This window comes from Anarhichas minor, unplaced genomic scaffold, assembly GCF_050575085.1.
Source record: "Anarhichas minor isolate MPS153535 unplaced genomic scaffold, ASM5057508v1 ptg000030l, whole genome shotgun sequence".
NCBI classification, from domain to species: Eukaryota; Metazoa; Chordata; class Actinopteri; order Perciformes; family Anarhichadidae; genus Anarhichas; species Anarhichas minor.
The window spans coordinates 1,646,815-1,674,707 of NW_027466476.1; the positions used below are offsets into that span (position 1 = coordinate 1,646,815).

Here is a 27,893-nt window from a genome sequence, read left to right on the forward strand (position 1 = left end):
TACAAACTAAATGTCACAACATACTCATTCAAAGTCCAACTTAAAAATAGAAACAAATGTATACTGGTAATCCACTGCTGCAGAGGTACACTAAAAAATAAGTTGTCTGCATTTTTGGCTTTAAACATACAGTAAATCTATGAATGCAGATTCATAAGTTCATTCTGAAAGTCGTTTAAAATGAGAGGAATGTTACAGCTGATGCGTTTCACAGGCCATCACTCGGATTCTAATGACTTTTTCCAGGTATTTGTTTAGTTCCTGTATTTTACTCTTGCTATAATACCAGTTTATGCAAAATAATTCTTCAATGCCTAAGTGTATGACATTACAGTGGCAGACCTGATCAGATACTAACTCACAATGTGTAACAGAAACTAAATTAGCTAAACCACTGAAGTACAAAGTGAGAACAAGCGCTTTATCAGAGTCCTCGTTTCTCCTCACGGCTTCTCTATAGAGGACGTCCCGTGTCCGTTGAGGTGGTGTTGGGGGTTCGTCTCCTGTGAAGGAGGTCCCTCCACGTCCTCCCGGTCACCCTGGGTAGAGCTGCAGCTGCTGCCTGGCGAGGCCCAACTGTCTCGTCGGCGGTAGGCCTCGTACAGTGGCAGGTCAGTGCTGTCCCACTGACTGTAGCTTTGCAGAGCGGAAACCAGAAGGAGGCAAAGAATCAGCGCAGCACAGAAAGAGAGGAGCAGACGAGAGCGGCAGGTCAGAATAAGCACATTCATCCACATAGACGAGCACACGTCCGATAGAAGCATGGAGGTTATGCAAGAAGCACTGGAAACTGGATCAACACCTAAAACAGCTGTATATTAATCAGATACTGTAGTTAGAGGGGTTACTTATAAACTGTTGATTTTATGTTCAGCAAAACAGTGTGATTAGTTGCTGATGGAGGAGAAAGCAGAGTGAGTGCAGTGAGGAAGGAAGGCCCACACCCAGCATGCTCCAAACAGGACAGAGACACTTGTGAGTACTTTGTCACAGAAAACAGGACGCACTACTACAGTGTTTTGTCTACTTTATTTCTTAAAATCATTCTGGTTCTAATGGAACAGCTGGGACAAACTGGTGTACAAGTGCAACCACACGTGTGTCAACCAATGTCGCCTGCAGTGTTACAGCTCGAGTCACTTGTGGTCTTAAGGACGGAATCATTAAAAACATGATTACCCAACTGCTTTTACAAAAAAAAAAAAGTCTACTTGAGAAACTTTCAGATTTGACTTTGAATAAATAACTGCAAGAGTCGTGTCGGATTTTACAGTCTAAACCAAGCATTCATCCACAGTACCGTACTGTTCATCACCTTTACATTTATGATTTGAATATTACATATAAATATAATGATACATCAATAAAATAATATATACTAATATTCTGATAAAGTTTAAGTTCTTTCAATGTGTAATTCATCTGAAGTAGATTCCCTACGAAGCTTTGTTTTGCAAAACTCCTTTTAACAAACATCCAACAATTAAACCATGAATAAAACACCCAGTGCTTTAATTTCTTAAGATTTTGATTAACTCTGGTTGTAACTTCAATTAAAATGATTTTCGTAGTGAATGAACTATGAGAAAAGGCCTCGTTTCGTACATTCCACTAAACCATGCGATGTGCCTGACAAACAATATTATTTAAAACATCTCTAAAGCGTCTTGGACGCTGCAGAACAACAGAAAGTCAGATCAGTTTAGAAATAAACCCAGCAGTAAATTAATGCCCAAACTTTCTTTTCTAAATGATGAAATTCATCCCGTCACCATTCAAGCCCTCTGGCTTTCAAACTGCATAAGTAAACCGCATTAAATTCTCAAACGTACATGTTGAACTGTGATTGTTCAGCAGCTGGATACATTTACACGACTAATATTCCGATGTATTCCCCTTTAATGCTAAAGTCCTCTCAACTTTGTCCAATCATGACGAACGTCACAGAGCAGAAAGAACTCAAGGCACTTACTAATCAATAAAGTCACTTAGTGAGATGCTCTCCACAGCAATGATCGGTGTTGATGAATGGTACTGTCTGGGTATGACGATGAGATAAATTCAAGCCAACAAGTGTCGGGTTTAGATGTGGGAAGAACTGAACCCTTCCTCGGGTTCAGCAGTGAATGGTGAATGTCAGACAGTACATGGTGTGGGGCATGGGACAAGAGAGGGGCGGTGGGATGGGGGCAAGTATGAGCCTACTTGTACCTGGAGGAGTAATATTCTTCCTCTAGCTCATACAGGTCGATGGCGATCTCGTCACGGAGCGAGGTGAGCTTCTTGTCGCACTCCTCCTGCAGCGAGCGGAGCTGCTGGTTCTGGAGGCTGATGGCGTCGTTCACCGAGGGAAAGTCGTTCAGAATCAGGAACTGCTTCAGATCGGAGACCAGCTTCATCAGGGACTCGCCAGCTCGTACCTGATACAACAACACAATCAATAAGTATTTATATTCAGTCATCACACACAATAAGCATAAACAGTATAAACAGTATGACTGAAAAGGCCCAGGCAGAAGCATAATACTTATATATGCCAATTGTACATTTTATACAATACAATTTAATGTGATGTATTTTAAGTAACACGATAATGTTACATTTGGACAAAAAGTTAAGCGGAATGAACTGACTTTTCCTGTGCAGTCTTTCATCTTTCCTCTCCCTACTAAACAAAATACTAACAAGTAAATAAAAACAAAAACAACTGAGCAGTTGCCTATTCTGGACAGCTGTGCTTTGTGCAATACTCACAATGTTGGCTGCTCTCACGTGCATCTCATAATGGTCCTGATCTGCTTGGGTTGCTCGGGAAACCTGCGTCTCGTCCTCTATCTGGAGAGAATATCACAAATATGTTTAGAGGGCAAAGGACAGGAAATAGTGAGTGATGCTGCAGCGACGTTGTGATATTTCAGAAGTGATAAACTTAAAACAGAAGGGGCTCTGCATCTTTGTACCTTTGCTGTTTTGATAATCTCCGTCAAGTTGTCCAGAATGGACCTGATGTCATCTTTCAGTCTCTTGTTGTAGTTCTGCAGCAGAGACTCTTTGCTTTGAGGGAGCACTCTCTGACCAGCCATCGTGCTCAGGAACGGGGCAACGCAGCGCGGGTTACCTGTTCACGTCACGCAGAAGTCCATTCAGATAGTGAGGTTCGTAATAAAAACATGTGAGAAGCTAGCTAGCTAGCATGAAAAGGCGCGTGCTTTCGTAACAGAAACGAGATAAACGTTTACCTTAGGCAGTTTTCATATCTGCGCAACTGCAAACATATTTTTATTACACGTTCTGTGATGACAATCACTTATTCTTACCGCATAGTTTGAAAAACAATGTCGTTTTTGTGAAAATGAGACCCAAAGCACTGCGTTCGCTCTTCTTCTCGACATTTAATGGAGGTAGACATCCGGTGTGTCTGTGTGTTACCGCCCTCTAGTGAAATAACACCGATTTCACACCGCTAAACGCTAAAAAAGTTCGTTGTCATACATATAAGTAATAATACTAATATCTGGCGTTAATTATGTCATGAATCGACACTATTGGAGAGTAACCTTCACAGCGCGTTTGTAAGTGGCATAATACCTATATTTCAAAGTAAAAGCACAATAGTATTACCAGCCAAATGTACTTAAAGTATGATATGGTTCCGGGTCAGTGCGTGTTACAAAATAATATTGGATTATTATTGTTGATTGCAACAATATGTAAACATTCTAATCTTATTGTTGGTCAAGTAGATGCTTTGTATGTACAAATTGAGATCTCCAGAGGACGGTAAATGGGATAAAAGTACAACGTTAAACACTGAAATGTGGAATAATAGAAATACTCAAATTAAAAGTGCCTCAAACTGTACTAAAGCACAGTACTTAAGTATTTGTACTTATTTTTGCCGACATACACATGTTTTTAAGATGATAAATAACCCAATAAACTGCAAAGATTTGATTTACATTCATTTAATAGGTTTTTTTTATGACTTACAACATAGTTTTCAAAGGCAGGCTGTGCAGCACAACAAGTATTTTGAGTGCTTTTTTTGTCCAACAGTATCATCAGTTGTTGAATCGTCCAAAGATTTCCGACACACTGATTGAAATACATTATACAGCCGTTACAATCAAAACACATTCTTAGGGAACCCCGACTCTGCGTCAGCGACTATGTGCAACCTTCATGTATACAAGTTGGGTGAGAAAAGTGACCATTTATAAAAAAAGATTGTACATTTTGAAAAGAAAGCAGAGGATTTTAAATTGCAACAGAAGAATACATGAATTAAACTTTGGGCTGAAACAGGTTGGATCCCCTCTCTTAAAAAGTGCCATGATGGGAACCAAAGAGACAGAGCACAAAGACAACAACATATTCCCAAATGGCGATGGAATTAAATGCAAAAGGAATGTCATCAATCAGTCATCATTCAAGATCTCGCTTACAAGATACTATTACAATCCCTGACTGGAACTGCGATGCATAAGTGCTGTAGATATTTGTGTGACTGCAGGAAAGCATCGGTTTGTTCCTAAACGTTAGACACAGTTAGTACACACTTGGAGTTTACAGAGACTTATTATAGAGATGCATTAGGGTTGAATGAAAGTCTTGTGCATTAGCATACGGCAGACAGCAAAAATAAGTTGTACACAAGTATTTGGTGCTGAATGTGTGTGTGTGTGTGCAATCAAATGAAGTAAATGCAGCAGTTTTAAAGGAGGGCACAAAAGGCAAAGGTGAATTATTCTGATGTGGTCGGAAGGACGAACTGTAAAAGTGTAAGGCTTCAGAGATATCTTGTAAAGTAAGTAGAGACAAAGAAAGTGTTCCACATTTATCTAACACAAGAACTACTATCATGTATTTTCTATGCCTAACATTTAAACACAGTTCGTACGTTACATTGAATGAACACGTACGAACATGGACCACAAACACAATACATGACGTGAAAATGAAAACATGTTATATCGACAAATATTACCCTAAAAAATGTCTATGCATCAGTATTCAGCATCTGTCAAGCTTAGAGACCGAGGGCCCAAAACGATTGACTTTGAAAGGCATGATTGTAAGGTTGTTTGCAAATGTCTGTGAAGTTATGATCTTGTGATTTAAGCTGAGAACTAACACAATGGAGGAATGAGGCGTCATCAGCTCATCGTTTCACAGTAAAGCTCAAATATACAGGAAATCAAACTCCCTCAATGTGTGGTGTTTCAGAGCCGACACGAAAAGTAACTGAGGTAGGCAATAAAACAATCAAATGCTTGACCACCATGTTGTCTTTGTGTAGATGTACGTACCAAAAGGATTAAGGACAATGCAAAAGGTAAAAGGATGCGACAGGAAAAAGCAACTAGGAGTCAGGGAATGATGTCAGTTTTTTTGTTTTGTACTCAGAGCATTTTAGCATTCAAGTGTAAAGATGACCTCGCACTATCACTAACTGGAGCCATGAATGAGATCCATGCAGGCCTGCAGTCCAGCTGCAGCGCTGGTGACAGCATGCAGTGCGCCTGTTGTAGTTTGCATAATTCGGTGATGAGTGCCCTATCGGGCGTGTGCGTTCAGGGCTTTTCTTGTGGTGCCTTGAGGTGAAAGGGTGCAGAGACGAAGGGGTCTACGGCGCTCACTTCTGAGGTCCATGAGTGAAGAGGTCCCACAGGGACGGATGCCACAGCAGCTTGCTTGCTCACGTTAGACACTACTCGATGAGCGGCTACGGGCTGCTCGGCCACAGGTCCCTCAAAGTGTCGGGAATATTTGGCCAGAGCCTGTGGGCGGAAAGGTTGTTGGGCGACTTCTCCCAACACACCTTGATCAGGGGTTGCAGCATGAACTCCAGCGGCATGAGGATACGAGTGCTGAGCTCCTAGAGCCTCCTTTCTTTTCCCGAAGGGAGCCTGAGAGAAAACATCAAACGGCTGCGGCGCTGCAAGGGGGGCGCGTGGGAACGGAGCGTTGGCAAACACATCGGCTGCTTCTTCTTGCGCACTCCGAAAGGGGGCTTTTGAGAAAACATCTGCGGCGACATCCGCCCCTTTGGCTGGCTCGTGTACATGCTGGGAGTGATTGTGAGCAAAGGTGCCTGGAGTAGGTTGGTGGAAGGTAGTCGATGGTTGTGTTGGTCCTGCGCTGGAGTGCGGTGATGAGTGGAGGGCTGAGTCCGCTCCTTGCTCTTCTTCATCCTCAGAGTCCAGCAGCAGAGGTCTGGAGCCGCTGCAGTCATGTGCTGCTGCATGACTCTCAATGGCTCCGTCATCCTGCTGCTCTTCTCTATGGGCGGCTTCTTCTTCTTCTTCTTCTTCCTCCTCCTCATCGCTGGAGTGCACACATCCCTCGTTTGCTTGAGGATCTCCCTCTGGAGGTTCGGTCTCCTGTCCCTCTCCAAGCACAGAGTAGCCATTACTCTGCCCTTGAACATCTGAATTAGAGAGCAGAGATAGAGAAAAACATATCAGAGGTCAACAAAAAAAAAAAAAACATTAGAAAGTATAAATATTGTCAGTAGCAACAAACTTTACCACCTGAGGTCCAGCTGCTCATTAATCTACCACACTATCAAACCTCAGTCACAAACAACATACTATACGACCGATAGATCACCTGTAACCACTGAAGAATCAATAATAACGACCCAACAGTGAGAAACCAGCACAGGACTACGACAAATACAGACAGTCTACTCTGAACAGGTCACATCCGACAGACAAGACTGGCCAGCTCTACCATTACAACATCAAATAACCTTGTTTCCACAAATTAGTTTCAGCACAGCTGCAGTATAGCCTCAACCTTCAAAAACAGTGCCTCGTGTTAGGGGAAGCAGCGGTTTGGCTTTTAGTTAGAATTGATTGTGTTGAGGTAGAGGGAGCTCAGAGGGAGCCAATAGGTCTGTGGAAACAAGGACACAGAGCGTTCACAGCATCAGTAGAGGGAATTAGGGACAGACAGGTTTGCACAGATGAGCAGAGACAGTCTTACCTCAGCAGTGTCGACAGCAGCTGTTAACTGGCAGCTCTTGGGCAGATGTTAGTTGCAGCCATTAAAAGAGAGTTTTTGATTTGTTTCAGGTCTTGGGTAATTTCCTTCATCACTCGTCTTGTTTTTTTTTTTTTTTTTTTTAAACTGTCCACGGCCCATTTCACATGTTGTACACTTTGTCTACATGATTTGAACCGGAGTAAATCAAACTGAAACGTTATCTACAGATCACTGGTCACAGCTGACGACTCAAACAACAACTAACAGTGAGACTGCTAATCATTGAATAACATCGTGGAATAACAGCCATCAAGGCCCTGCAGTCCATCTATGGTAACATCTAACAAAGAGGAACACGTACCAGGAACCATAAAGCCCTTTATCAGAGTTTCTGGCCTGGATTCACGACAGCAGTGAACGGTGATGTGATTTTAAAATGCAGGCGTAGAACAACTAAGATTTGACGGGGTGCCATGGAAGAGGAAGAGGACACAAAGCCTACAAAACACTGGAATAGTCCTTTAAATCTGATGATGCTTTTACTAAGAGGTGCAAACAACGGTTAAATCCTGAAATCTGAAAAGGCCTTAGTGGGTACCATCGAGTTAGGAAAAAATAAAATGTTTCTGCTAATTAAAACTACAAAAATGGAAGAATCAATCCTCAGACTGTCAATAACGGCAGCGTGCTACTTTGCTATTCAGAGTAAAAATAATGTGACACTTTACATTCACAATAATGGGTTTTATTCATCGTTTCTCATTCTGAACCTTAATTCATAAAAATAGAAGTCCACACTCCACAACGGTCCTGCTTTGACGTATGGACGTCTGCCAAATCATGTCAAACATTTTTGATATAATCAAAGTAATTTCTACACCCGGCACCATAATCAACCCAACCAGCACAACAAGTACATCGGTTTTCACACAGCAACACAAGTCAAACTCTACGGCGGAGGAGAGAACTCTACAGGGTACAGCACTGTGGTGTCTGATAAGAACATGAAGCGGTATTGTAGGATTGCATAGATTAGCCACAAAAATGCAAACGACTTAACTGGAAAACATTCGATGGAAAGACAAAAATCATAGTTGTATTTATTTACCCATGCCGATTCTAACAGTATTGTTGATGTCTACGACTAACCTTTACAATATGTAAGACTGGGGCAGGAGGAGGAGAAAACTACTTAGGACCCAAACCTCCAGCGATGGCATACCGGGAGAACTGTACATATCTAAAGGGTGATATGAGCCCGACAAAGAGACTCAAGACTACGCAATGGACCTTCCTTGGCTGGAGAAAAGCCAAAATGAAAGATATTACTTGCAAAGTCAGTTGTAGTGATTGTGATCAGATGTCAAACAACTTGTAGGCCTACAGCCGTTTGCCAAGTGACACACGTCTTTCTTAAGCTCATCAGCCAAATAACAGAACGGTTATCAGAGGCGCCACAGAGATATCGGGACGTTAGCTCCGTCAGCTCTGTGTTGCTGTCTGTTAGATAAAGTCTCTCCCAGTAATATACAGTAACGTACGAGTACCAGTATTATGTACAGGACTGCTGTGGAGAGATATAGAGTACATGAGCACATTTGTATCGATGACTTCTAAAACAAAAGCACGAGCTGACTGCTTGACATGAATGGAGAGAAAACACAGAGGGTCAACATCTTTGCACTCTTAAATACAGCTTCATATACAAATATTTTTTTTGATCTATATATCCTTGTAAATTGTACATGTTTCATAATGGTACTCGGATCATACATTCATTCTAAAGCGCCATAAATAATAGCCACATTTATTCAGACCATGATGGATGAAATGCCTTGAAATATTACACACTAAAAAAAAGAAGAAATTCTACTTTTACCAGTGCTGACAAGAGCAAAGATGAACAGTGATTTTATGTACATATAAAGGATTTCGTTTCTGAATTTCTCCTCTGGCTGAAATGAATGACACATTGGCCAAATGAACTCAACGTATGTGGCGGGAACAGAGTGGATAGGCGAGATAGAGAGGATGTCAATTGGAGAGGGAGATCTTCATATGAAGCTTATTTGACGCAAATAACTCAATGAAATCTACATTGCACCTCGCCGTCTATGCTGCCAAAACACCTGCTCATCCCCACCGACCCCGAGAGCAGACCGACACATGAACACGACACAAAATAATAAAATCTTTCCTTGAGCTTTGGCATGGCTGCAGGTCAAATCATTGGATTCCCTTTTGTTTCTGCTGTGCTTATGTTGACAATGGGTCAAAGATATAACGGCCATAACATGACCCTACTCGTGAAAATAATTGTAAAATGCACACAAACTGGTTTTAAGAAGAAAAAAAAAAAAGCATCCTGCGATTAATCAGCCAGAAAGAAGGTGGCAATTTACAGTGATGCTGAAGCTGCAGTTGTGAATACATTGTTAGCTTAGATAAATAGTTGTTGGTTACTGATCGATATTGGAATTTTAGCACAGATTTGCTGAGATGGTGCAGACAGTTTGAAAGGAGTCTCCTTCAACAGCAAACCTCCACAGAGAAGACTTTTGCGTCTTCATTGTTTACAAACTGGTTCAATCAATGCAAATAGCTCTCAGTAGTTCACTCTGGGTGCGTCTTTGATTGGTCGATAAATTTAGTTCAATGCATCACATGATGCTGGAGGTCTACAGCATTTCTGACTCCTCCCTCTTCAGTCAGACCCCTGACACAGATGAGCATGCCTGAAGGTGGCTTGTTTAAATAAAGCTTCAACCCCGACGAACAAGTACACAAAGTGAACACGATCAAGCGGTTTAGCGTGTGCACGTGATGAAAGTCGATCACCGCGGCACAGTGCGCTCAATGAGGGATATTAATGCGAGTGTGAGGAAAGCATGAGGAAGACAGAAGCGGGTCGATATGATCAGGCATTAATGAAAAGACTTGTTTTTTACCAGTGTGGGAATGTCAACGGCCAGCAGAGATAAGTGAAGCCAGCTTATCAGGCAACTAGAGATGGAGTTGAGGCCAAGGAGGCACATAAAAAGAGAGGTTCCACTGAACCAATCTACGCCGACTCCCGTTTTTAACTCATAAGGTGCTACATTAAGTGCCTCGGCTTCCCCAACTCTATCCACCGCCCTCCCCTCATCCCTTTGTTAGGATTGCACACTGCCCCTTCATCCCCACCCCCTCTAGAGGTCGATGAGCTGATCCACCAGCAGAAGGGATCGGGCCAAGTTGGGGATGCTGGACTCTGAACTGCCACTGTTGCTGCGCGAGTGACCACCTGAAAGGTGCCAGAAAGAGAGAGAGACAGAGACAGAGACAGAGATGGACATGGAAGGAGAGCCGAAGGAGATTGTGAAAAACAAGCAAAAGAATAAGTAATATTAACAGAGGTTGTATGGAGAAATCAAGAGCGAGGAGTTGATGAAGGGAAAATGATGGCAGAGCAGAGAGATGCATGAACGGGGGCAGAAAGAGAAACAGGCAGAGAGTGAGCTGGGGGTAATCTTCATACAGCTGCATCATTAAAGGGGGAGAGTAAGGGAATGCCAGTCTAACATGAGGAGGCTTTCAAGATAAACTACAAAGAGCCAAACACCTGCAAGGCAGAGAATCACTGGCAGTATAACATTAGAAACAAAAGAGAGGAAGACGACTAATGTGAGAGCTTGATGGGATTAAAACGCCTTAATGTGACAAGCACACCCATACAAGACTTCGCATCAGCAGTCACAGGAAGGAGCTATGGAACTGAACTAGGGTCTAAGGCATTCATCTTATTTGGCTCATAGCCCGGGCTTCCGCAGTTGTGAGTGCTCATCTCGGGATTCTGTTAACCTTACCTTGATTTGAGTTTTTGGAGATGAGCACAGGAATAGGGTCAAACTCGTCTTCATTGCCCTTCTCCCCGCACGACATGAGGAAAGCAGAGTCTGCGGTGAAGGTAGAGGAAGTGAAGGAATGATGGAGGAGGGGGGAGGGGGGGGGGGGGGGAGAAGTTAACTCAGCCAAAGGAAAGAGCAAAAAGAAAGTAGGATGCAAGTAGATTAAAAATAGATGGAGACAGGGCAGTTACCGTATTTAAAAGCCGTGCATTTCAGGTGGCTTTTGGCTCGTCTACAAATGAGTCAAGGGGTCTGTGAAGCTGTCATTTAATGTGCCTAATTCAATTTCCATATCACACTTGAACAGGCCCTCCTGTTGTTGGAAGGATCTGAAGTCTGTGATTGGTTTCACGGGCCAGAGAGCCCAGCAGACATTAAGGCTAGCTGAGGGGTGGCTGCAAAGAGGTCTTACCAGAAGCTGTCTGACCAGGCAGCAGCTCCTCCAGACAGGATCCAGAGCCGGAGCCAGGATGAGCAGCGGAGCAGGAGGAGGAGGAAGGAGGGAGAGCAGAAACAGACTGGTTTCCATGAGGACAAGTATGAGATAGAAGATCGCAACCCAGCAGAGAGTCCTCCCCAGTGAGAGAGTCTGAGACAGGATGGAGCAAAGCCAAAAGGAGCAAAGGGTCAGAGTAAAAACAAGATTGTTGGTGCAGAGGAAAACGCTTTTTGTTAGTAAGGCAGCAACTAATCTCTGAAAGCATATAATCATAATAATCCCATAAAAAATAAGCTGCAAAGTCTGGAGCAGGAGCAACACTAACACTCAGCAGTAGCTACGAACCCAAAACCGACATGCTTGCCACAGCTAATATCAATCATTGCAGAAGACTGTGAATAGGATTTAGGAGTAAGATTAGCCTCAATATAGAAAAATCCGTTACATTTTTTCACTGAATAGATCGCTTAACACCCTAAAAAAACTCAATGAAGCAACTGTTCCAGTCACTGAAGTGAGCTGCTATCTTAAAAGAGCGACAGGCCAAACTGATATGTTGGTGCCAGGACAGTGTGATCTGCCACAACGGTGCTCCTCAATGATAAATTAGTTTGCGGTTGAGATGATGTCAACAAGTAACAAAGGGGATCATGACCACGACTGGAACAATGAATCCTTGGTGTAAATGCTGCAGAGAACGATGTGAAGATATTCTGTGGTCCAGGACGCTAACCTGGCATGCTGGGAGGGATGAGCTCTGGCTGGCCTAAGAGTCGCTGGGCCTGGGGGGCTTCCAGACCAGGAATCAGTGAATCCACACACATCTCTGCCTTCACTACATGGAGACAGCAAGTGGAAAAGACAGTAGTTTAAAGACACTGCAAGTATTGTAAAAGAAAACACGATTGCCTTAGCAGGGAAGGCAAGGAAGACGCATGCAGAGCAGACCGGGGATTTTAGAGCAATGCAGGGGACAAAAACGGAGCTCGTACCATTGGCGGAGCTCTCTGCAGCACTACTGAAAGGGTTGGCCGGGGTCAAGAGGTCGGAGAGCAGCAGAGAAGGTTCAGGGGACTTCAGTCCCTCAATCAGCTTCTCTGTGAGCCGGAGAGAAAAGACAAAGAGAAGTCATGGACAGGTGGCAAGAGAGAGAAAATGGCAACGAGAGAGGACTTTGTACACAAACGAAAAAAAGAGCAAATTAACTTAAGAGATGTGAAACTGAGGGAGAATATTATATTAACAAGCATCAATGAAGATGATTACAGTTTACAAATAATAATTGGCTACATGGCGTACATTGTTAGGGACAAAATATGTTCACGAGGCAAGAAAAATATAAAGGGATCGGGATGATGACCGCATGAAGACCATCATGTTAACACTTTGAGGTAATTTTACATCTATATGATCAGGTTGCTTGCATGAAACCAAAGACCAATAATACAACTATCGTATGATTTGTTAGTTTATTTAGTTCTGCCCACCACAGTCATTAACTCAAAGAACAGCAAGTTGAGTGAAATCCCATGCAAAGGACAAAACTACCTTCACAGTTAGAATTATGCTGCCAAAATGTCACCGTCCACGTGCCAACCCTGCCAACTCATTCATGTATTTATAGTATTAATACAAACAATCACTGACTCAATTAAGCTGAAATGCAGTCCATGCATGAAATTACAAATTACTGACGTTTCACTGCAGCTCGTACTTACAGGAAGCTGCTATGGGGCAAAATGGGAGGGGGGGGGGGGGGGTCAAGGAATGTGTTGGCTCAGAAAATGGCACAGCAGATGTGACCGTTTGCCCCCTTCACTATTGGAAAGAGGCCAAAACTGATGAAAGGCGTTTTACAAACCTGAACATAATCCAGTTAAAGTCAGTGAAGTCGATGGTAAACATTATGTAATGTTAGAAATGCTGCTCAGAGACGACTCTCTGTTCCATCAGCAAAAGTCAGCCTGTGTTTGCTTGTATGCATCCTGCTCAGGCGGGTTAGAGAAGATTAACCATACCCTGGTTATGTCATAGCCTCAACATTTTTATCCTCTCAGTTCTGGCGCTAAACAGCAGCTACGCAGGAAGGAGGTTACACAGCTCAGGAGTAGGCACCACTTCTACAGCGGTTAAAGGCTAAACCGAGGGGAACATAAAGGGCTGGGTCATCATTTTAACAAGTCAGCAAGCGTAACTTTCTCTAGTCCTTAGTGGCAATGGTAAGCTGGCTCCTCCAGCAGTAAGGCAATCCAATTAACAAAGGAGAATTTGTCCTTTGCGTTACCAGGCAACGTCGAAAGCACAGATCTGCACAAATGAGATGCGATGGAGCTGTAGCTCTGGTCTCTATTCATGGAGGCTGACAAGGAGCCACTGTGAGGCTGCCTGCTAGGTCAACACGATAGGGCCGCGTACAAATCCAGACCGCACAACCAGCACTCGTTAACTAACCTCGGGGAAGCGCGATATCCAGGAAACTACTTCCGTAAATAAAACGGTGACTCATAAACTCTGAGAATATATTTGTTGAAGAGTCTAAAGGCCCGAGGAAGTCAAAAGGCACGGCTCGTTCTGTGTCAGAATTACCTGTGGTGTCACAGAGGGAGAGGGTATTAAGAGGGTCCGGGACAGTCAACAACGCTGGACCTGCACTGATGATGTCTGCAGATCTTTCAGCTTAACGTTATACACAGTGAATAAAGATGGAGAAGAACAAATGAAGGGAATTTGAGAGCATGTACAGCAGAGAAGAGAGGGGGCTGGACTAGAGGATAGACAAGACATGACAACTCTAGACCAAGACAGCGACACATAAAGAGGTCACAATACAGTAAAATGGTTGAATTCCACCTCTACCAAAAGAACATTGTTGCATGACTCCTGGGAGATGTAGTATGCAAAGCCATGGGACAGCATCGTGATAAGAACTAGGCAAAGACTTACCTGGAAAAGCAATGAGCCCTGGAATGAGATTTTCAGTGGAACCCGTGACCTTCTCTCCTGGTGCAGCGGCTGTGCACAAGCAAACAGCAAAGTTGTTCATTTTAGATCACTCAACTATCTACCAATGCTGTTAATGCTGTACCAATGTTGAGTATGAAGCGATGACGTTGCACTTACTCTCAGCTAGCTTTGCAAAGTCTTTGTTCAGGAGCTCCTCTGCGGTCAGTTTGGAGAAGTTATCGTCCCCAAAGGGGTTCCAGCTTGGCTGAGTGTTTGGAGTGTTGGGTGCAGCAACAGCTGATAGGGCGTCAACATCACCTGGATGATACACAGTCTGCTGGGACGAGCAGGGGGAGCCAGATGGAGTCGTGCTGGCTGATCTGTGTAAACATAAACACGGTTAGGAGTGCTCAGTGAAACGTGATCATGGGTGTTAGGTCTGTGGACACTGGCCTACTGATGTATGCAAATAAGACGGAGTGAGTCGAGTTATTTAAAGACTGAATCGAGCGATTCTTCTTAAGCTGGATTCTCTGGGTTGTAAAAGGCTCGTTTATCCTCCTTCGCGGTTCTGTCATATGAATGGACCGTCTATTGCCCTTCTCAGCTCACTCAGTGCCACGAGAGGACAGTTCATCCTCACTGAAGGGAGTTAATTCTGCTCACTTGGACTTGTTGAGGCTCGCCTCAGCCGCGGCTGCCTGGAGAAGCTGGGTGGACTTGCTGACTGGGACCCCGAACACGGCACTGTGAGTGACATCGCTCAGTATGCGTCGGTGACCGCTTTTAGGGGCCATCTTTGGCGACGAGGGGGGTGTCAATGAGCCGACTCGGTTAATCACCCGACCAGCCGTCTACGAGGAAAAGAAAAAGATACAGAAGAGGAAATATGAGATGAAAATGTGCTTGATGCCAGCAGAGAAAATTCCACCCGAACATACACCAAGCAAGCAAGATCCACTAGAAATGAAAATCTGAAAAAAAAAAAAAAAAAAAAATGGATTATAAATTCCCCAAAAATCACAACAAAGAGAGAAAATCTGTTACGGAAAAAGGGAAAGTATTCCAAGTAGAGAGATTGTACAGAAACAGAAACACCGGATGAATAGAGTTAACAGTAGGACAGAGTCGGGTCATCAACATATGAAAAAGACAATTATGAAAGTTATAAGAAGCAGTTCGGAAAGCAACACTAAATGATTTGGTTATCACGAGACTTATACTGTATTTAACTGCAGCAATGACGTCTGTCTAAGATGGCATTAAAGGAAGCATTTCTATCTACATGGCACTCACACGGTCACATTGAACATATTCTGTGAGACCATTCTTGCCTTCCATCTGCCCACGGAAGAGGAAAAGTAAGAATTTGGATGCGATTGATTGGAAACGAGCTGGTAATCAACTGCCAGACCTCAAAAGAGCAGCAGACGGAAACGGGAGTAGGATGTTACCACAACCTCTGGGTCAGCTGCAGGGCCGACTGCAGACTCGGGGATGGGGGTCAGATGAGAAGCTGCCGTCTCGTGGACGGGGGCTACATGCTGCAGGGCAATAACTGGAGGAACAGGTTTATGTTTGGACTGCAGCGCGGTACACGCCTGAGACGCTTTTTGTAGTTGTTGCTGCTGCTGCTGCTGGAGGAGGCTCTGTACCAGTTGATGCTACATAAGAATACCACACAGCCAAGAATGAGGAAGGCCCGGTTTGTCATGACTTACAGCTCGTTGAAGAGTGCAGCAGCCTTTTAAAAACATACTTTTAAGGATTTGTTATCTACTTTTCAGACAGTACACAACGAAGATGCAACATTAGACAGAGGGAGACAGACAGACAGAGAGATATTTAGGTTTCTAACTTTAGTTTATCAAATCATATTTGTGTCCCTAAAAGCATAGATTCTGTCTGCAAAATACACCAGGGATGAATAGTATTGTATGCATGTAATATTTTAATGATACTGACAACTTTTAATAGAAAACATATTAAACAAGTTGCAGGACGGCTCAGGCAAAAATCAGCAAAGGTGTCACACACTGTCCATTCATGGATACTTGAATGAAAACATTAAAAATAAATTATAGTAGCTGAATATTACAGATACCATGATCGTGCAAACATGCAGGCCCTCAGAACTGTGTTTGTATGTTTACGATAATGGTTCATTACTAGCTCAACACAGTAATTTGTGCCTGCTATCGCATTGTGTGTTATTGCATTGATAGTGTGAAGTGAAGCACGAGGAGCGGAAACAAACTGATAATCAAAACTGTGTCTCTATTGTGGTCAATCACAGCCGAGCCAAGTACCCTCTGTTTTGCAAATGGTCCCATACACACAGCAACACACAGGCCAGGAAGGACTCATGTACTCTACCTGTAAATAATGTGCATCTCAAAAACCTCTTATACTCTTTCTTTTGGTTTGAAAATTAGAACTTCTTTGTCATTGTCACACACTTTCCCTCAGTATCGCTGTGTGAGATTCAAACACAAAGAAGTATTTCCATTCCCGCTCTGCCAGGATGCCTACCTGCTGGTTGCTCTGTGGGCTTAAGAAGGCTGAGGCCTGCTGCTGCTGCTTCATGAGGAGCTGCTGATGCTGCGGTGTAGCCTGTGGCAGCATGTTGGCTGTCTGGGCTGGCTGCGGTGCAGCCTGTGCAGCAGGAGCCTGTTGAGCAGCAGCTGCAGCTGGGACATTGATGCCAACACCTGGAAAGGAGAAACATACGAAGAATGAGGTGAACATAGACCTATCATTTATCACATCAAGAGTATCGTTTTAAAATGCACACCATCCCACATTTCTGGTGACCTGTAGAATCTGTGCAAATATCAATTGCAAAGATTCTTGTTTTCATCCAATTAAAGCCCTAAATGGGCTGCCCCACTCCTTTATCGCAGACCTCCTAACTCCTTATTATTCCTCCAGGTCCCTCAGGTCAGCTGACATTTGCTGTTACAACCCCTAGACTGAGGAACAGCATCTCCCTCCTCCATCAGATCTGCCCCCTCCTTTGAATCTTTTAAGTCCAGGCTCAAAACACACTTTTTACCTCTTGCATTTGACTCTTCCTGATGTGGCTGATTTGTTACTTGTGCTTATCTGTCTATTTGTGCCTATGAGCTGTGTGCATTGGTGTTTGCGTTTCTTTTTAAGTCTGTGGAGTATTTTGGTCAACATAGGCTGTTCCTAAATATGTTTTAGAAATCTATTGATTGATTAAATGGTCAGTTGCACAAACCGTTGACATGTTGTAAAAATGAAAGGTGATTTGGGTTTGTATATCTGTGTACAAGTATTTATATGATTTTAGGCCTTTTTAAATGTCAAAGGGACCCAACAATTAGAAAAATGGATGTTTCAATAGGATTTAATAATATTTAATCAAGCTGATATTTTGGGCCTAATCTCCACTTTCATTTTAAGACAACAATAAGGGAGTACTCTATTAGAAGGTGAAATTAATGCATTTATTTAGCATGAAGCATTTAGCATAGCTAAATAAATACAGTAATTGGTATTTTCTTTCGTGTATTTTTTCCATTACAACACATAATATATTTGAAACCACAAACACGACCTCCTTTTAGACCCATCCGGTGAGTGAGTTAGAACTGCATATTAAAAAAACATGACAGTGTGCTACTGTAATTAATGTGACATCACGCCACCATCTATTCTGGAAGTGGGCCACAGATGGAAAGCCTCGTCAAAGTGTGAATGTCAAAAGCCTCATAAAAAGACAATTAAAAGCCTTTTAAGAATGGGCTGCTTGAACTACCGGGAATACAAGCCCTTGATGGGCATTAGAGTCAAACTCTTGAGCAGTTCATTAAGCCGAGTTCAATACAAGATGTCCCTTTGTGTATAGGGTAACAGTCTCCATAAACGCAGGCCCATTACTTAGATAGAAGGTTCTTAACCCCGACACACAGAGGCCTCACAGAGCTACTCATACCTATTGCCTGTGGTGCTCCAGCAGCCACATTGGGTCTCTTGCGTGGGGTGAGAGCCGGCTGGATGGGAAGAATGCACGATATCGGCTGGGGGTGAGCCTGGCCAGCCTTGGGTCGTTGGCGAGGTGCAATTGAGGTTTCCGTGGCAGGAGCGGGGTCTGTGAGCCTGATGGAAGGAAAGGAAAGGAGAGAGTTGACGAGTAATGTAGGAGTTTCTTACAACCATGAAAAGTCAAATGTTTGGCGTTTCACTCACCTGGCTTTGGTTTGACTCTTTTTGGCCACTGCTTCACTGGCTCTGATGGGCTCGGGAAGCTTTGCAGGAATCGGTGAATTCTACAACAGTAAGAGGATTTGCACTTTTATATTTGATCGAGGATAATCAAACCAAAGAGCTTCAATCTCTCACATCAGGGAGGTATTAACACAACATTTTGAGTCTCACAGCTACACTCTAGTATTAATTTACAGCTTCCATGAATGCACCATTATTGCCCACTTTAATAATACTTAAAAGGGTGAGGTAAGGAATTTGGCTGAATCAGAAGACCAATTGCTGAGCTACTTTGTGAATTCATTAGAAAGTGGAATGATGAATGGAGGGCAGCCAACTGGCAAAAGCTATAAAGTTAGCTTCCCTCCAATATCATTATCTCCTAGATTACTGTCCTTAGAAAACCACTGAAACCACTGTACGTGAGAGACCTAAAACACAAACATTATTTGGGAAATTGGGAATTGGAGATGATACAGCATCGTCTCATCTCAAATCCCTGCCCTTCCTCTTGTCATGACTTACATGTTCATTTGGGACTGGACACTCTCGTCGCGCCAGTTTAAAGGCAACGTGGGATATTTGGTAGATGTCCGGTCTCTTATCTGGGTCAGGTTCCAGCATGTACCCTAAGAAATCAACGAACAAAGGACGTTTATTCTGACTCAAACATATGAGAATGCACATTCAAACTCACAGTAATTGCACATATGTGTAAAGCACATGCTGTAAGTAGGGCAGTGTGCATATTCTGAGTAACACGGTTACTCACTGATGAGACCGTGCATGTCCGGGGAGTAGCGGGAGTTGTCGGGGATAGTGAAGCTTCCGTCACAGATAGCCACTTGGCTCTCCCCAAAAGGAAGCGTGAAGTAGCACAGCTTATAGAGTAGACAACCCATGGCCTGTTGAGACAAGAGAAACACTTTTCATGTAAATGTGCATCTTTCTCTAGCATGTTAGCATGTGGCGTAAAGGTACGGTCGTTCTCACCCAGATGTCTGCCTTTGTTGTGATAATCGTTCCACCATAGAGGTTGACCATCTCTGGAGCGCGGTACGACAGAGTAGTGTACCTGGTTTTAAGAACAGAACAATGAGCTCCTGAATTTTAATAAGAGAAAAGGGTCGAAGGTGTAAAGGGCCCAGAAAACTGACTTTTTGATTTCCTCTTCCACATCTGCAACCCCCTCTGTCTGAGGGTTTTGGAAGCGGTCAGTGGCACTTCCAAAATCACAGAGCACATAGTGTCCCCGGTCGTGTAGAAGAATATTTTCCACCTACATGAGAAAAACAAGATTAGACCCGTCAGAACTCATAGTACATACACACCATGTCACAATAAATCACTTCCAAATAATTAGAGTGGCCATCAATTAGCTAGCCTCATGCAGTCAGCAGTATACTGGGAAATAATTAGACTTGCCTTGAGATCTCGATGGACGATTGGAGCCTTGCCCTGGTGGAGACGAGCGACTGCCTCGCACGTGTCACAAAAGATCTGCAACACCTCGGCTTCAGTGAAGCCGGTCTGCAACCGCTGGTTCATTAGGTTAACCACCTGCCCTCCTGCATGAAGCAAATAAGTCAACTAAGACTCTATAAATTTCAGCTGATGGCGAGGTAATGGTATACAAGGTAACGGTATACCGTACAACTTTAATAAACAACAAAGTTAACTCCTTGTTACAGGGAAGCTGTGAAACAGCCAGTGGACAACAATGTGTCATCTGCTTTGATTTCAACAGTGCAACAAACTTGATCATTTAAAAATAAGAAAAAAACGTGTGCACACACTGCATTACCATTGGTGCTTGCATAAAACATGCATTTGAATCTTATCCATCTTAAAGCACACTACACGCATAAGATGGCTTCAACAACTGCACAGTGATGTTAATATTTGAACTTCCTATAAACTCAGCGATGTATTGACTGAAACAGAAGTTCTATTGACCACGACAACCGTCAGTTGAATATTTGCCTTTGAACAGAACAGGATGCTGGGAAACAGAGCTTTGAACTCCACAAAGACAGACATGGGAGGTGGGCCCGTTTACCTCGACAGAAGTCCATTAAGATTAGGACTTCCCACACATCTCCAGCTCCAACTGCAGTTATGCTGGAGTCCAGGAAACCAACTATGTTTTTGTTGCCCACTAGGTCCCTCTGTGTAAACAAACACAGAGAAAGCAACACTGATAAACAACGGCGACACATTGTTCATAGATTTAACAGTCCTAAAACATTTGGGTTAGTAAATGACAAGATACAGCCATAATTATTCAGTCTATTTTTAACAGTAGAAAGATGTTGATTCTCAGTCATGCCACCCAGGGTGTGGCTGCAGGAACTGCTGAGTTTCACTTACAGCAAGGACTCCATTTAGGAAATAGCAAGGCAGCTTAGATTGCATTGCTTACAATCCAACCCTTGAGCGCCGCTCTGTTACTGTCACTATTCTAGGGTCGAAAAGTATTTTCAGAAACATTTAGTGTGTTTCCTTTAAGGATAAAGAACTTGAAGTATTCAGGGTTAGTCACATTCAGACCATGAGGGTCAGAAAATCAAAACAAGTATTTGAACGTCAACTCTGTATTTCTTTGTGTGGAACGTTTAACAACACAAGCCGCTCTTACATGACCGTCTCCTGTAAGTGTCAAAAAGAAGCTGTAGTGTGTAATGTGCTTGCTACCTTCAGCAGTCAGTTACTGGACTGTTTAACTTACCATTATCTGTATCTCAAGTTGGCAGACTTGTAAATCATGTTCATTGTTGACATACATCCTTTTTAGTGCACAACGTACACCTTGATGAGTCCGTACCAAAAAAACTATGGCAAAGCCTCCTGCAAATGATTGGAGAGACAGAGAAGGAGAAAGGGAACAAACACACATATTTCATTTCAGTACAATACCATCTAAACAAACGATAATCCAGAATTAGTAAAAGATATCCTGTTCGATTGCTTTTTAAATGTAGGGGCAGCAATGCCTTACACGGTGGGTTCAACAACATAAAAGATATCGAGTGATGTTAAAAACTGGTTAATTTAACTTTTCACTACAGTCACCGTCAGCTGCAGATATTCTGTAGTTCTCCACCAGTGTACCCAAGAAATACTCCTGTACAAGTATTGTATGTCAGTGACTCTGTCAGCAAGTATCTTTTCTGAGAATACAGGAAGTGAGAGAATGTGTCACCCCACCTTTGGTTGCAGTGATAGTGACATATGTGGAAAACCACGAGATTGCTGTATCCATCTACAGCAACTCAAACCAGCAGCAACCACACAGCTGAATAAAACATGTTTCTTTCAACAGATACGCATACATATACCTGAGTCAAGTCAAAGTACGATAGCATTTACACATGAAGCTTATACCTCATGTTTTTATCTAAGTAGACCTGCACTGCATTGGAATGTGGACTGTGGGATAGTCTATTGTCTTCACTGACTTCTAGATATGAACTTGCTTCAGCTTGCATTCAGCCTCCCTCTCTAAATGTTGTGTTGACACAGCATGTAGCAGCTTTCACTGTAAAGGCTGCTGTTACTGCAGCTCTTCTGTTCACAGCTTGTGTTAATGCCGTGCACTGGGCTGACTCATTCAGCTCGCATCACTAAGCTAAGGGCAACTCCATGTGACTGGTCTGGGCGACGTTTGAGCGGGCGTGCCTTAGGCAACGTCACTGTGAGCCGTATCTTTAAAGAAATGAATTAAGTACAAATGGTGCAATAAACACAATAACCCTCCCTACCATGACAGGGCGGAGCTGGGTCACCATGGATGATAATAACAGACTTTTACTTATGTCATCAGGAAATTTCACAATGAAATGCAAAACTGTGTGACACAGAGCTGCACCAACAGAATTGATAGTGTCGGAGCACTAGGCTGAGTAATTAGTGTCATTAAGACACGGAGTAGCACTGCGCTTGGAAATGGGTTACGGTGAGGAGGACAATATCAAACGAGTACCTATCCTGAAGGAAGCGCACTCCATGAGCACATGAAACACAGGCTTTAAGTGTGCGTGTGTGTGTGTGTGTGTGTGTGAGACAGAGTTCAGATAGTTGAATCTCGCTGTCCTGTGCAGTCTAATCTGTGATGACTGACTGTAAGAAGTTAGAAGGATTAGCAGCCTTCTTTAGCAACATGTTTAGCAGCGGTCTACAATCTAAGAAGGCAGTGTGAGCAAATGATTGTAAGTACAGCTACAAATAGGCCACCGTCTCTTGACGTAACGGACCGTCAGGATTATATCAAAAATACGCCTTTAGGCACTGCAGTGAAAAACACAGCAAACTAATGTTCAGTCGCAATTTGTCATCAATTTGTAGTGGAATTTAAATACCGTCTAGATTTAAGACTACTAGACATGTCCTCACGACTATGATTTACAAACATGCTCGCTGCAAGGTTACGTGAAACTGCAATGACAGCAAGAAATAGTAGCAGCAGTCTCATCTGCTTGAGACAAAATGAGCAGAAAACTGGATGCTTTTGGTTTACGAATGAGGGAATGGCTCGCTGAAGCTGTTGTGTAGTCTAATAGCAGGAACTGGGACACATTCTCATGATACAATGCATTATGTTACATCTCCAGAACAGGGCTAATGTTAGAAGCAATACGTCTATATAGACACAAGAAAACACATCTTGTTGATAGTAAAGACAGAAAGCTGTGTCTCTGAAAATCCTCAGATGACTAGTTGAGAACAAATCAGACTTCTGCCCGAAGCCCAAATGTCTAAAATATCAACCGCAACAATGACACGATCCCAAACGAACCTTTCGGCCTGAAGCTACAATAGCCAGTGTGTCCCTCTGACTGCTTTTGTCTGTATATTGTGAAAAGTGTTTCAGCTAAAGGCAACAAAGTTCCACAATGACAACAAAGGGAGTAGACAGAGAAAATAAAAACACATTTTCCAAATGGAGCAGCCATCTAATAGCACAGACTACAACCAGCCATCTGAATAAACAAACCTAGTGACACTGGGGGCGGGGGGGGGGGGGGGGGGGTCACATTGCAAGCAGTAGGTCCACTGCCAGAGCAAGAAAAATATGATACGCGGAAAAACATTCCAACTAACATTTTGTGAAAGAGTCATAATTCTGGGGAATATATTAACTTTGACCGACTACCCAATATACCGTTTATGAGTCCTAACAATAGTCCGAATGGTGCCTCTCTCTCAAATAAATGTTTGCAACAAGGCCAAAGCTTTTTACGGAGCTGATAAGAAAACCAACTCACACTCGCAGGATAAACAAATTCCAAGAAAGGTTTCCTCTGACACCTCAGTGCAGGGTAGGACTGCAGTTAGCCGTCTAACCCCTTCACAAGGCCACGATGTGGTCAAACAGATGGGGGCCCATCTATAGTACTGATGAATTAATCAGTCTACTTTCATCTATTATTTAATAGCCGGCGCTCTTAGCTAACAGAGCATGGCGGCAGACTGTTATTGCAAAGACAAATGACCATGGGAAACCTGTTAGCCCCATCAAGAAGCCTGGTGTTCAGGTTAAGACCAGTTTCTAACAAAACATGTCTCACCCTTTAACTCAATGATTTAGATTCACCTACAGCTGAGCAGCCTGCAAGATTGTGTGAACATAGATACGTGCAGGCCCAAGGAAATGCGTTATGAAAGTACCACCTAGTCAGGAGGTCATGTTTTATGTGGCTGCACATCCTGATAACCTTTCCCTCCTTCTAAACCTTTGACATCTACATTTGTGATCCGTCACTCCCTATGTAAATATCGAGACTGATGACTCAGCATGACATCAGTCCTTTACAACACAGGAGAAAATCCAGTTATGAAATGTTCCTCCCAGCATCCAGGTAAAAGAGTGCAGTCATGCAAAGAAAAGACAATATGAACAACCGACAATTGTACACGCACACTCTCTCACACGTTTTAACGTTCAGCTTTAAAATCTTACACATTAGAAAATAAGCTCAGGCCACATAAGAAAATAAAGGTGATTAGAGCAAAGCTGCTTGGCAAGTAAATGAACATCAAAAGAGCTGCCTTGGGTGGTGACAATCGATACAGTAACTGTTAAAAGCCTTGTAGCATAAGCATCAGCATTAAGGGGGTACTACGTTGGCACTCTCGCTAGGCCATACCCCAATAAAAACAGGGCCACTTGTGTATTTAACTAATGTTACTAGACTGTCCATCCTCACTACAATGTACAGGTCGGATTGTGGATCTTAAACGTATTCGTGTTACGTGTGGAATCCACACAACACAAAGCCACATAGTTCACCTTCGGCGACAGTTTCCTCGATGGTCACTTGATATCGTCCGATGGTGAAGACCCGTCCGATGAAGGTGCCACCGCCGCCGGAACCAGCGCCTCCTCCGCCGGCTCCGGGTCCAGGCCCAGAACTCACCAACTCACGACGAGAATCAAAGAATTTCTTCATCTCCCCTCCCCGGTGTTATCCAAAGCACGGTCAAGTCCAAAATGTATAAGTAATAACACTCGCGGATGGATACAACCAGTCCCCGTTCGGTCGTTGAGGTGCTGGTGTTAAGGCTTTAGCAGCTTTTTAAATAATTGAATGAATGCAGTCAGCTAGCGTCAAGCTAACTGCTAGCTAACTAGCTGGACCTCAAAATATTCCACCCACTGCGGTCCGACGCTCCTTGGCTAACTCATGGTTTGAACAGCAGGAAGAGTTCAATATTGTTGAGAAAATAATAAGATGTAACGTTCATGCGGAAGTCGCCGCTATCCACTCTGAACCGACAGCAGCGCTGGCTAATGTAGCCAGGCAATGAGCCCGAAGAAACACTGGTTAGCCGTTAGCTCACCTAGCTAGCTAGCTAAGCAGCTAGGTGCGGTGACAGCTGTCAGTTGATAGGCTGGCAGCCAGGTAGCTCCTTAGTGTCCAATGCAGCTTATTACACATCTCCACCGATATCATTCAACCGAAATGTTACTTTGTTCACATGCTGCTTTACTCGTCTGTATTGTAGTAAAAGTGACAGATCTCCAGCAGGCTGTATGAAGGCTGGTCTACTACCTTAATGGGCTAACGCTACAAACAGAGTGTATGCTAATAGGGAGAGTCCTCTCTGCGGAATCTGTGCTGCTGGACCTCTCTTGATGTGATTGGTCAGATGGACATCGACTTCCTGTCAGTCGACGCTAGTCTCTAGTCCTTTGGCTCTGGTCCCCACTATAAAGCAAACAAAAGGGCCCTCCTTCTTTAAAAGTATCAACTCGACCCGCTCAGTGCTGCTCGGATCAGCTATTATCCCAAAGCTGCCATGAGAGCCGCAGGAATGATAAGCATATTTTAGCAGTGCAATAGTTTTAAAAGCTAAGAATGTTTGTTTTTTTAAGTTTTTTATACGATGTCACCTATGTTCAAATTTGTATTGAGTGTTTAAAAATGTAATAATTGAATCTGCTCAATATGACCATAAATGCAGGCACTTATAGAAATAAAAAACACAAAGGGCTTGGACTTGCAGTTCCGCCATTTACATTTCCTCAGGTCTCTGCATTGGAAATAATACTATGCTATTGTCACGTGTCAAAAACTAAAGCGAAGTACAACGAATTACACTACACCTGCAGCACAAGAAGACAGAAGGTGAGATCCTCCACGGTTATCGTTGGGAGAACTTTGTCATGCTGAACCTTATTTACGGGGATATATCTGAGAGGGAGAGGGAGATGGGTGGACGAATGATGCGGCTGAACACTGGATAATGTTATACTGGCAAAATCAATATTGTCCACCTGGAAATTTGTCTTCAGAATATCTGGATTGATCTTTAATCTACATAATACTGTTGTCGTATAGCTTATCAAAGACAATGTCATATTTGGAGGATAGGGTGTTTATGTCAACAGGAAATAACTAAAGTCTTGCAGCTGTGTCATGTAAACTTTTCAGAATGTTACATGTATCAGGAATTACATTTATGAAAATTAGAAAAACAGCATCCTGCTGATCCCCATTGTCTGTGGTGGAAAGTGATGATTACAGTGAACAGATGCTAATCATGTTGCCTTTTATAGCAAATATGAGTTCAGAACCTTTTGTGGCGGTCTGCAAAACAAAATGAACAGATAATCCACAATGTGTCGTGGGATTTATTGACAATATCAATAAAATATATCTGATCTGAAACCAAGAAGATCTGTATTTAAAGATGCACTGCATTGTGAGGTGCTTTGTTTTCTTCTGTCTTACTGTTTCTTTCCATTTTTATTTTCCATAGACGGGAAAACGGTTAAATAAATCCTTTCCTTCTTACCTATATTAAGTCAAACCTGATATCATTATTTGCAATCTTGCAGCAACCCCATTTGAATGAGACATGAGTTTTTAGTCAAAGGAATCCCATTTGGCTTTGATTTTCATTATCACACAATAAACACCATGAGTAGAAGAAAACCACTATTACACAACAACTCAGCACAGGCTGTGTCAACCATATCGGCCGCCCTTGAATATTTATAGTAATTCAAGTGAACAGAGATATCAAGAATATTCGAACCAACTATAGACATCGAAGTGTCAAAGATGACAATCTGGCCAGCAACATTCAAAAACTCATCTGTAGTGCATAAACTTCTCTCCATATAATGTATCTACAGTTTTTCCAGTCATTTGCAGGCCTGTTTCACCACCGACTCTGTTGGTCTTCCATTCTTTTAATAAAAACATAGCAAATAAAATAATATAACATATTTTCAGATGTCATGCAAGCCTGGTTCCAACTCGAAGGTTGAGTACTTTGAGTTAGAATAAAAACTCAACCTCTGTCTTGAATTTGTTGTTACATTCATAGTTTAAATGACCAAATTTACACAATTTCTGAGTGAGTTTCCTGATGAGACGCCGTGGTTAGCTGCAGACTATATAACAGTGTGAGAACTTCTCCTGCAGGGGTCACTGTTTCATCACTAAATATTATGATTTAGACCCTGTTTTTTTTTTTTACTTTCCACCTTTCAACTTTCCAAAGCTTAATTCAACAACAATACTACCATTATTCATTCCTTATCCTAATAGGAAAGGTTGTATTTGTCTTTGTTTGTGTTTTTGGGAAGTCATATGATGATTTGTACAAGCTTCAATTAAAGACTTTTCTTGTTCCTTTATGAATCTTTTTACTAATTGCTCAATGGGTAAAATTCCACAGGAGCCACTTTTCTTATTCATTCCCAAATTCCTGACCACCAGTGTTTGCAGCTCAGATGATTAATCAAAGAGCAAATGCATGTGTTTTACATTCCTACTGTAAGTGGTTTACATACTCAATGTATCATGGAGCTGCTTAAGAAGCATGGCTGTTGATTAATAATATGATCTCATATCCCTCTTTGACAATGTATTTATGTTTGATTATTTGTT

At 42.8% G+C, this 27,893-nt stretch overlaps 2 protein-coding genes across 9 annotated transcripts; both read right to left on the bottom strand.

Annotated features, from left to right (window-relative positions):
• Positions 1 to 1,010: 1,010 nt before the first annotated feature.
• med22 (mediator complex subunit 22) lies at positions 1,011 to 3,389 on the bottom strand. Its single transcript, XM_076105009.1, has 4 exons — positions 3,318 to 3,389; positions 2,961 to 3,118; positions 2,755 to 2,835; positions 1,011 to 2,420 (listed from the first exon to the last, which is right to left on the bottom strand). Exons 2-4 carry the CDS (start codon positions 3,081 to 3,083, stop codon positions 2,202 to 2,204), a joined length of 423 nt encoding a protein of 140 aa, XP_075961124.1. The 5' UTR covers positions 3,084 to 3,118; positions 3,318 to 3,389; the 3' UTR covers positions 1,011 to 2,201.
• A 560-nt stretch (positions 3,390 to 3,949) lies between these two features.
• LOC142964154 (AP2-associated protein kinase 1-like) lies at positions 3,950 to 25,754 on the bottom strand. Of its 8 annotated transcripts, XM_076104347.1 has the most exons (22): positions 24,782 to 25,754; positions 21,221 to 21,339; positions 20,552 to 20,660; positions 19,918 to 20,060; positions 19,650 to 19,771; positions 19,486 to 19,567; positions 19,265 to 19,397; positions 19,018 to 19,121; positions 18,475 to 18,554; positions 18,221 to 18,384; positions 16,792 to 16,970; positions 15,720 to 15,923; positions 14,926 to 15,113; positions 14,437 to 14,639; positions 14,260 to 14,328; positions 13,903 to 13,992; positions 12,309 to 12,413; positions 12,050 to 12,151; positions 11,290 to 11,466; positions 10,836 to 10,925; positions 10,174 to 10,273; positions 6,293 to 6,430 (listed from the first exon to the last, which is right to left on the bottom strand). In XM_076104347.1, the coding sequence occupies exons 1-21, from the start codon at positions 24,939 to 24,941 to the stop codon at positions 10,179 to 10,181; spliced, it is 2,718 nt and encodes a 905-aa protein (XP_075960462.1). In that variant the 5' UTR covers positions 24,942 to 25,754; the 3' UTR covers positions 6,293 to 6,430; positions 10,174 to 10,178. The 8 variants fall into 8 exon arrangements, with proteins under 8 accessions (XP_075960455.1, XP_075960457.1, XP_075960458.1 ...); XM_076104340.1 differs by lacking the exon at positions 10,174 to 10,273 and having other exon boundaries at positions 3,950 to 6,430; positions 24,782 to 25,738; XM_076104342.1 differs by lacking the exons at positions 10,174 to 10,273; positions 10,836 to 10,925 and having other exon boundaries at positions 3,950 to 6,430; positions 24,782 to 25,740.
• Positions 25,755 to 27,893: the final 2,139 nt, after the last annotated feature.